The sequence below is a fragment of the Carassius auratus genome, linkage group LG36F, assembly GCF_003368295.1.
Source record: "Carassius auratus strain Wakin linkage group LG36F, ASM336829v1, whole genome shotgun sequence".
Taxonomy (NCBI): domain Eukaryota; kingdom Metazoa; phylum Chordata; class Actinopteri; order Cypriniformes; family Cyprinidae; genus Carassius; species Carassius auratus.
In genome coordinates this window covers 667409-677966 of record NC_039295.1, presented here as the reverse complement: position 1 = coordinate 677966, position 10558 = coordinate 667409, and the positions used below count along the sequence as shown (strand labels likewise).

The following is a 10558-nucleotide window of genomic DNA, read 5'->3' as shown; positions in this document are numbered from 1 at the left end:
GTACTTTGGTCTGCAATTCCACATTTACAGACTTATTAAAACAAAACAGATTACAAATAAAATAGATGAATGAATAAATGATTTGCAAAAAAGTAATTAAAGTGAATGAGCAGTGTCAGTCATCTGATAAAACACATGATCTGTGTCACGCAAAGACCAATTGAAAAAAAAAAAAAAAAAAAAAAAAAAAAGAACACATATACAAAGCATATAAAAAGCGTGGAGAGGAGAAGGTGCCCAGTGTCTTGGATCTCAGTGGTGGAGATGTTGTGTTCGGGGAGGGTCGACTTTGAGCTGACATTGAGAGTGACGGTCTGTGCTTCTTGTAACATCTCTGGACGCTCATGGTAGACGGAGCTGCTCGTGTCTCTGGCTCTTTCCCCCTGTCCTTCAGCACCACTGAATTGGACAGCACCAGGCAACCAGACCCTCATTCACTCTACCCCTCAGGATAGCTGTTTGCGTCACTTGACTTTATGGAAACATTTTGCATGGGTTTGGACGAGTAAAATTCCAAGTGTCTGATTTGGAGAGGAACCAACGGATACGCGCCGCCACAACCAAACTGGCAGGAAAACTGTTCCAGTGTAAGTAGATCACATTTGACTGATATAAAACAAAATGCGTTTGTGTTAGTAGTTATAATATGCAAAGCTGTTTGAAAGTTAAAGATATAAAACAAACTGTTTTAACGCTGTATTTCATTGAAACGCGATGTTTGTGCGCGCTTATCAGACTTTATTTAATTTGTTTTGCGTTGTTATCTATATTTTAGTCTCGCACTCGTTAAGCATTCATTTATCCTGCTCAAAAGCTTCTGTAATAATCTGATAGTTGACAGTTTCGCGCGACTTTTCGATCACGCATTTCTCACTGACGGCGCGCGCGAAGGCTTCGAGCGCCCGGATCTTTGCTTATTTTACTTGGATGTAAACAATAAGTAATAACCTGAGGAGATTATTCGAACTGTATGAGATAACGACGATAAGATCTGTTATTTGGATTCGAGAGAAAATTATCAAAACTTTAGCCGTTAAATAATTTAAACAGAGTATTCAATGCAAATTATTTGCAAACTATTCTGCAATAAACCACAGGCACAGTTAAAGTTTTAGATAACTGAAATGTACAAAATCGGTTCTTTCAGCCATTTCAAATAAAGAGATGTGGACAGACGCGTTTTGTCTGAGCTTTTTATGCCGCGCGCCCGGAACTGGTATTTTATTTTGTTGGATATTTGTATCTTGCTTTGTTTACTCCTTTTTGTCACGTTATTATTGTGTTGACGAATTGACATCTGAATGCATTTCGACGAACACCAAGCACAGGTGAAATAATGTGTATATCTAAACTCGCTTTGTCTCAATGTTTTCAGGTCAGTGTCAAGCTTCTTTAGCGTTTTTTGACTCTAGTCGTGGGTTAACCGAACCGCGAAGCTGCTGTCTACGTGGACCGGTGCTGAACTCTTCCGTCCGACTGCCAGGACCAAACCCAGAGACATGGCCACGAACGGCACGAAAGCATCCGATGGACACGTTTTAACAGAGCTGAACGAAGCGCCCACCGCCAACGACAAACCAAAAACTCTGGTGGTGAAAGTTCAGAAGAAAAAGGAACTTCCCGACAGAGAAACATGGCAGGGAAAATTTGACTTTCTTCTGTCTTGTGTTGGCTATGCCATTGGACTTGGCAATGTCTGGAGATTTCCCTATCTATGTGGAAAAAACGGAGGAGGTAAAGAAAAATCCTGGTTGTTTTTACCATGCATTTCCCCCCTCTTAACAAAAGGATTAAACACATAAATAAATGAATAATACATAAATAAAAGAGATTTCTTAATGAACGAAATCACTCAAATAAGTAGGCTACGCTTTTTGTCCAGCACGCGCGCAATCATTGGAAGCGCAGTGGATTTAAAAATCGGATGCATATTTGAATATGTCTCGTTATGTTACTCTTCTTTCTGTATAGGGGCGTTCTTGATTCCTTACTTTTTGACCCTCATATTTGCTGGGGTCCCGTTGTTTCTTCTGGAAACTTCCCTCGGTCAGTACACGTCCATTGGTGGTCTTGGAGTGTGGAAACTGGCCCCTATGTTCAAAGGTAATCAAGAACCACAAATAACTCTCAAATTAATTACTCCATGCTCTTTTTAGAAGCGTGTAAATGACGGTGCCACTGCATTATAGCGCAGTCGTACTGTGTCCTTGGCAAAAATGATCTGAAATACAGAATTATTTTCGAGCACATGTCTCCGTAGGTGTTGGCCTGGCAGCAGCAGTCCTGTCGTTCTGGCTCAACATTTACTACATAGTCATAATCGCTTGGGCAATTTACTACCTGTATAACTCATTCACCACAGTAAGTACATGTTTTCCACTTTAGTTATCAAATGTGGAAATGGCAGTGACTGTTGTCTAGATTCTTGAAGTGCTGTCTCAGGGATTTTCCTGTTTGAAATTGAAATTTCCTTTTTCAGGATCTCCCCTGGAAATCGTGTGACAACCCTTGGAATACAGAAAAATGCTTCTCAAACTACAGCATGGCAAACACCGCCAATATGACGAGCGCCGTGGTGGAGTTCTGGGAGTAAGGGCTGATTGTTTTTTGTTTTTCGAAACACTCTGGAATTTCGTATTCTAGCAACAAACACTTTGCCTTTGTCCTCGGCTGTGCAAACCAACCACTGTTGTTTTACAAAAATGCGGCTATTGTGCTATTTTTGGCAAACATCCCTAGCTGAATGTTTTGCATCGGCAATTAGACAGGCTCTATTTCAAACTGTTAGTGAGTTAAATAGACTGACAGATATAAATTCTACATCTACGTTCTCTAATAATATTTGTTCCCCTTTCTCGCTCAGACGTAACATGCATCAACTGACTGATGGTTTGGAAAAGCCGGGAGAGATAAGACTGCCACTAGCAATAACACTGGCCATTGCCTGGGTTCTGGTCTATTTTTGTATCTGGAAGGGAGTAGGCTGGACTGGAAAGGTAAGAATGCCCTTACACATCACAGTATGATATTCGACCATGCTATTTGTTTTTAACAAATTCAGAAATTAAATATAGCTCTGAATATTCAAAATCAAGGATTTGGGATCAGAATCTCCTAAATAATGGAAGCCTGTCATGGTTTCAAAGAGCTTCCTAATTGTCGTTTTTCGTCTGATAGAATCACGGCGCAGTGTCGCATAATATCAAAGCAGACATGCTTTTTTTATTTTTCTTAAGGCTGTTGATATGTCTTTCAGGTGGTATATTTCTCAGCAACATACCCATACTTCATGCTGTTTATTCTGTTCATCCGTGGAGTGACGCTGCCTGGAGCGAAAGAAGGCATTTTGTTCTATATCACGCCTGAGTTCAGCAAGCTGAAAGAATCCGAGGTAGAGCGCTTTGTAATTATCATACGGTAATAGACGTGTGTTCACAGGCGTATAATTTGGTGATTTGGACCATGTCTCGTCTTTTCTCTTAGGTGTGGCTGGATGCAGCCACTCAGATCTTCTTCTCTTACGGTCTGGGCCTGGGCTCTCTGATCGCCCTCGGGAGCTACAACCCTTTCAACAATAATGTTTACAAGTATGCAGCAACTGTAAGATTTATTAAAGGGCGTTTAAATGTTATCCTTAATATGCATCTTTAATCAGTCACACGCGTGACAATTTTGTATTTCAAAACAGCCAAGCGTTTTTGCCTACAAAAAAGGCTTCCTCGTTACTCTCAATACAACACATAGATAATAGGATAAATTATTATTTAGGATTACTAAACAATTACATGCTCTCGTCTGCTTCTCAGAGACTCTATCATCGTCTGCTGCATCAATTCCTTCACCAGTATGTTCGCCGGATTCGTCATTTTCTCTATCGTAGGTTTCATGGCCCACATCACAAAGCGGCCCATAGCAGACGTGGCTGCCTCAGGTAATAATGATGGAATTCATTAGGATCATACTGTACTATACTTTATGCAATCTCTTAAATTTGTGACATGGAGAGGTGGCTACATCAAACATCAAAGCTGCATCCACAGCAATTATTAAAAAAAAAACGTACAAAATATTATTTACGTACATAAAAGTATGCATCTTGCTTATTTTAGGGTTTATGGTAACAGGGTTGCTAATATTTCAAATCTCGGATAACATAAGTTGTAATTAAAACAACTATTGATTTCTGTGCTATGCATAAAAGTGACCAAAACCGACATTGGAGGTGTATTGTTCAAACAGCATATAACATGTATTTGTGTCTATGCCATAATGCAGATATTCTAAAGCTAAGTAAACCTGTTCTGATCTCAGGGCCAGGGCTGGCGTTCTTAGCCTACCCAGAGGCGGTCACACAGCTGCCCATCTCACCGCTCTGGGCAATCCTGTTTTTCTCCATGTTGCTTATGCTTGGCATTGACAGTCAGGTAAAGAGCATGTTTCACACGTGCATGCATGTGTCTTCTGGCATCCATATCTGTGTAGTAATAGTATGTCAAATCAGGTATTAAATATCGGCTGAATTCAGAATAGCGTATAGTGGCATGCTATTCCAAATTCAGCCAGTATTTCTGACTTGAATACAACAAGGTCGTTTAGATATCCTTTCAGTGTTTTTCTTTTAATTATCATATATATCTTTGGGAATAAATGCTTTTTATGCTGTGTAGTTCTGTACGGTGGAGGGATTCATCACTGCTCTCATTGATGAGTTCCCCCGCTCTCTACGAGGAAGACGAGAGATCTTTATCGCCGTTGTCTGCTTCGTGTCTTATTTGATTGGCCTGTCAAACATCACACAGGTAAATGCACACATACTCCTCATCTTTCTATGGATTTCACATCACCTTATGAAAAGTAGAAAATGGAGGCTGATCACGATTTTATTCTAAAGCTTTGTATGTAATGGAATATATGGTAAAGATACATACAGAGAGTGGAATAAGAGCTCTTGAAGTTGCATAAAGTAGGATCACCTCAGAGGACAGAAACATTCGAGTGGTTTTACTGGGAAATGTAATGACTATGGAGTGTTCAACCACTATATAACCTCACAGTGTTATATAAACGCTAGAGAAGACTGCAGGAGAACAAATACATTAATTCCAACCATAACTTAACAGATAATACACTAAATAATAAAAATACAAATATATAGACTAGATTACGCACAGAAAACTGATAGAATGAGATGTTTCTGGTGTGTCTTGGGTGAGACAGTATATATGGTGTGATTGTATACCATTCATCAGTCACTTGACCCTTTTCATGACCCAGTTCGTTTGTATTTGATTTGTTTTCCTTTCTGCGCAAGCAGTTTACCTTAAAAATATTTCACATTACAGAAGTAAAACATCTTTCCATCTTGACTTTAATAAAGAGCACATGCACTTGTGTTAATACAGCAAATCACGGAGATGCTCACAAACATTTGAACCGTTGGATGTGCAATTATGTATAATCCTAACCCAAATACTATATACTTTTCAAGGCAATCTTGTGACTCACAGCAGGGAAGAGAAAGCTAGTTTCGTTAATGCTCATTGCTGCTACCATGCCTCTTTAAACCCAAACACAGATAACGATATGAAAGAGCTGGTTTTCGAAACCCATATAAATGAACCACATCTCTCGCTAATCATTGCAATTCTTTTCTCAACAGGGTGGCCTCTATGTGTTCAAACTGTTCGACTATTATTCTGCCAGTGGAATGTGTCTGCTGTTCCTGGTGTTCTTCGAATGCATCTCCATATCCTGGTTCTATGGTAAATATGCAGCTTTGTCTAATAATTCAGTAAATTTATGGCGTGACATTTAGCATGCCTTTCAAACTAAATATATATAAAATGTAAAAAACAAAATGCATGCCGTATTTATATTAATTAAATGAATACATGCAACATTTTTGTTTTGTTTTGTATTAATTCATTCGCTTTTATTCTTCACATCCAGACATAACGCGTAACGCATGCTAATTATTATCAAAGATCTTTATAATTCATGCTAATCTCACTGCCAGACTCATTTTCACACTCAGTTGATCTGAATGAATATGTACCTGTGGAATTTTAATTGTTGTGCACGGCAGGCTTGATTATGCAAACTACTGCATGATTTTCTATTTGCATTTATGAAGGGGGCGCACATATAGCAGGCTTCCACCCGGCAATAATCCTCAGCAAACCGCTCGTGCGTTGTTTTGCAGTAACGTATGACCATCCGCGTGATTTTTTATTCTGTGCCTACTGCAGGTGTCAATAAATTCTACGGCAACATTGAGGAGATGATTGGATACAAGCCCTGCATTTGGTGGAAGCTGTGCTGGGTCGCATTCACCCCTCTGATTGTGGCGGTAGGTGGTTTTATGGGGTCTTTATGTACTAGAAGCACTCCTAAGGTGGAAACACGGGATGACTGTTTGTTCCTTCTGTCGTAGGGTGTGTTCCTGTTCAGTGCCGTTCAGATGGTCCCGCTTAAAATGAACAATTATGTGTTCCCAAAGTGGGGGCAAGGTGTAGGCTGGTGCATGGCCCTGTCGTCCATGATTCTTATCCCAGGATACATGGTCTACTTGTTCCTCACCCTGAAAGGCTCATATAAAGAGGTAACGCTTGCATTTTCCTCACAGCCACAGGTGCATCTGTCAGGGAACATGAAAGTATCTCAGCTGACGACAGAGTAATTGATTTAGATTGCATGCATTATTAATGTAGATGTTTTAGCATGGGGTGAAGCATGCACTGTTTCTATTTCGTGGCCATTGGATTCATTCTAATTGCATCAATTAGTCTTCAGTTCTTGCCATTTGAGCATGCAATCAGTGACTTGGACTGACTGAAACGAATTAGACAGGAGTTTTTTGGGGTCTTTTTTCACTAGAGTGTTTTTCGCCGCATGAAGCGTACCTCTCTATCTCTGAATCACGTTTCTGAGACTAGTCATTAGGAACAAAGAGCCCCAGTCCCAAGTCAGCATGAGTCTCATGGATGAAGCTTGTAATAATCCCTGACACACTCGAATCTCAGGTTCCCACCAGGGATGTAAAAGTTTGGATTTGGCTTTGATTGCATCTTGATTTCCTAATTGTACCAATCAAGGGGCCGTGATTTGTGCTTTTATAGTTTCTTTGCTCAGCAGGAATAGTTTGTGTGACCTGGAATGGCAGCTGATGATTTTCCTTCCCTTTTGCAGCGCCTTCGGATCATGACTCAGCCCACGGTGGTGGTCCGGACTCAAGAGAACGGACCAGAACAGCAACCTGAAAACCCCACTCCAGCCAATGACGAGGCCTACATCTAGACCGCCCTCCCCCCGCTTCACCACCAATTATCAAAGGTCAACGTTCAGAGAGAGAATAAAAGAGTAATCATGGTTGATCACAACCAAGGACTTCCATGTCTAGAGTATATTCACCTACCTCCGAGGGAAAACCAACCTGATTACAGTTTGAATTGTTTTGGTACATATATACAGTACATAGGGTCCAAAATATCTGTCCAGCGATGTTCTAGGGTTAATCTATATTTCATATGCAAGATATTAGTCTTTCTAAAAAAGAAAAAGAAGAAAGGGTCACAGTGTAACCAGAGGATTTAATTTAAGTGATAATTCGAGATTTGGCATCCCAATGTAATTTCAACACCACCGTGTTAATTTGATATTACATGTAATTAATGTATTAAAAATACAGTTGTAGGTTAGAATTGAATTGTATCTGATTGTATCTGAAAAAAAAAAGTATATAAATATATATATATACACATTTATATATCTAGAATAAAGCAGGGAGCGAGAATATGGGAGCGTGCAACGGGGCAAGATGAACCTTGGATGTCAAGGTTGCGTAGCCAGACGACACTTTTCAAGACGCTACAGTTTCTAATAGCCCTTCTCCCGTTTAGCCCTCGGGCAAACCCTGAAAGCACAAGACCAGTATGGATTTGGTTTACAAACGTCCCAGGCAGTGATGAATTACCAGCTGCTGGGGCCAATTGACATCAAAAAAGACTGTTACTATTTTTTTTTCCTTTTTTTACTTTCTAAGACAAAATAACTTTGTATGTGTTTTTTAGGATCATTTTAGTACGTTTTCTATGTAAGAGTAAGAAGGACCAAATTCATGTTTATGCTACTGACAGATCTGAAAAACTGTTTTACGTCGCACCGTATCACTGCACAGGGTCCGAAAATTCATTTTTGGGGGCAGACGTACCCCGTGAAACCACTGTTAATCCTGCTCACCACATTTGCATGCCACTCCTCAGGAAAAAATGGCGAAAGTGACCAAAATTTGCTTTCCTGGATCAAAAAACGATTATAGCTGTGAGGAGCCTTCAGCAAATAATCACTTCTGAGCAAAAGCTATAGTCTGTTGCCATGGTTTCTAGGGTCATTTTGTCAGACATCGTTGACAAACCAGCACTCTGTGTCAAAAACTGACAGAGCCGTTGTTCAAACGAAAATATGTCAAGGAGAAATTATGCTGTTTTCTTTTTAAATCTACAGACTATAGATGGGCAATAAATAATCTACATGGAATCATATAAAGGGATATACAGTATATGTGTGTGTGTGTGTGTGTGAGAGAGAGAGACCGAGAAAAATGACTGTTTTATTTCCACTGTTTTATTTTTTAAAACGCCACTGGTGAAAAGCACAGAGCTTTAAGTTGACAAGCCACAAAGGTATCCGAAAAAGAGCACTGTTAGTTTGCTTCGACGGCAGCTACACGTGACAGAGATCTGGATTAATTAGTCGATTTATTCTCTGCAAGATGTCTGATGAAAAAAAAAGAAAAAAAGAAAGTGCAATCAATAAGAGTTTTTCGTGAAATTGTATAAATTTACCATTCATCAGATTTCTCTCTGAAACAATGTTGTAAAACTGTACCGTGTAAAAGTACCTGTGAATGTCCGTTTTGAGGTTTTTGTCTTGTTGATGAACCTTATATTATTTGCTGTTTACTGCAATAATGCATCGATCTCAGAAACTATATAAAGCACATATCTTTCTGAAATATAAAAAAAGATTAGTAATAATAACAAATGAATAACAATTATGGAAGATTATAAGAGAATAGATCATATGTCTAGTCAAAGAAAATATTGTTTTGTATATTTCTAACTGTTTGGGCCTAATGTAAAATATTGATATGTAAAAAAGAAAAAGAAAAAAAAATCTATATATATATAATAAATGTCTTTAGATGGTGTTATATAAAAGCATGATTGCCATGTGTTATCTGATTAAAATAAAATAAAAATTAAGTACTATAGATTATAATGTGTGCCATTTTGTGTCCATTATTATTTGGTGCTTGTCCAAACGATATTACATTTTGATTTTGGCATAATAAAGGTGCGCTTAAACCTAAGACTGTGCATTTAAATACAGACATATTATTAGATTAAAAATAAATAACTAAAAAAAAAAAACACTCTGATAGACATTTAAGTGGGGGAAGCATTATTAATATTCAGCTGTTTATTATTATTATTTGTATTATTACTTAATGTAGTATAAGATTGCTCACATTTCACAGTCTGGGGATTATGCACATGAGACAGGAAGCTTTCCTAATGCTTTCCTTTGACCTAATCTTGGATTAATAGATGCCCTGATGGGTTCTGTCCAAAGTGGATAATTAATCTCCTTCAGCATCACAGTCCCAATGGAGCGCCATCATTAAACTAGTTCTGATTGTCAAATCGAACAAATAAACACATGATTAATTTACCGTCCCTGATCATGCAACTAAATTATTAAGAGCACGCTTACAGAAAATAATAATAATAATAATTCTACATAACCTTTTTTTATTATTAATTATTTATTTAATTTTTATAGCAATCACAAATGTAATTTCATTGGAAAGCTGTTCCTCAATTATTTGGTTTCTAACTGATATCCATATGATCGAGCCCAGAGGTTACATTGTAGAATTCCGTATTCTGCCGTTCCCCGTGGCCCAAATGTTCTACCGCTGTGAGATAATAGCTTGTGCTCGTGGATCCAATTGGCATGTTAAAACTAGTCTGGGTGGGGGGTTGATCAGGGACGAGACATTTGGAGGAGGATTCATGTCAGAGTCTCTCCCTGGAGTCTTCAGTCCTGAACCAGTGACAGATGTGTTGGAAGTAATTTACTTCAGGCAGCGTGCAAACTATAATTGTAAATCTGTTTTTCACAAAGAGCCAAGTCTTAAAGCCAAACAGCAAAGACTCAAAATTCAACACTGACTCTTTTTAAAAATCATCATCCTTATTATTATATTTGTTATTATTATTATAGCAGCTCTTTATCACAAAATGTATAGTTATAGTTATGTAGGTGTCTGCAATATATTTGTCAAATCTGAATCACATTTCAAGCAGCAATACTGTCAGCCATTTCCGTCATCAGTCCTGAATGTTGTGTAGATAATGAACCGGGTCTGTCCAAACACACACGCACACACACACACACACACACACACACACACACACACACACACCGGATGTATGCTCTTATCAGTGTTTTGCACATGGTAGGCCAGGACATTCACTGTTAGCTAAGGCATTAA

General features: G+C 38.7%; 1 protein-coding gene across 1 annotated transcript; it reads left to right on the top strand.

The window, feature by feature from the left end:
* Positions 1-227: 227 nt before the first annotated feature.
* Positions 228-8789, top strand: slc6a1b (solute carrier family 6 member 1b). The gene is made up of 15 exons (XM_026240751.1): positions 228-587; positions 1376-1734; positions 1972-2103; positions 2261-2361; positions 2480-2589; positions 2864-2996; positions 3257-3391; positions 3484-3587; positions 3807-3931; positions 4312-4424; positions 4668-4799; positions 5660-5762; positions 6249-6349; positions 6434-6601; positions 7189-8789. Exons 2-15 carry the CDS (start codon positions 1500-1502, stop codon positions 7294-7296), a joined length of 1800 nt encoding a protein of 599 aa, XP_026096536.1. The 5' UTR covers positions 228-587; positions 1376-1499; the 3' UTR covers positions 7297-8789.
* The last annotated feature ends 1769 nt before the right edge of the window (positions 8790-10558 follow it).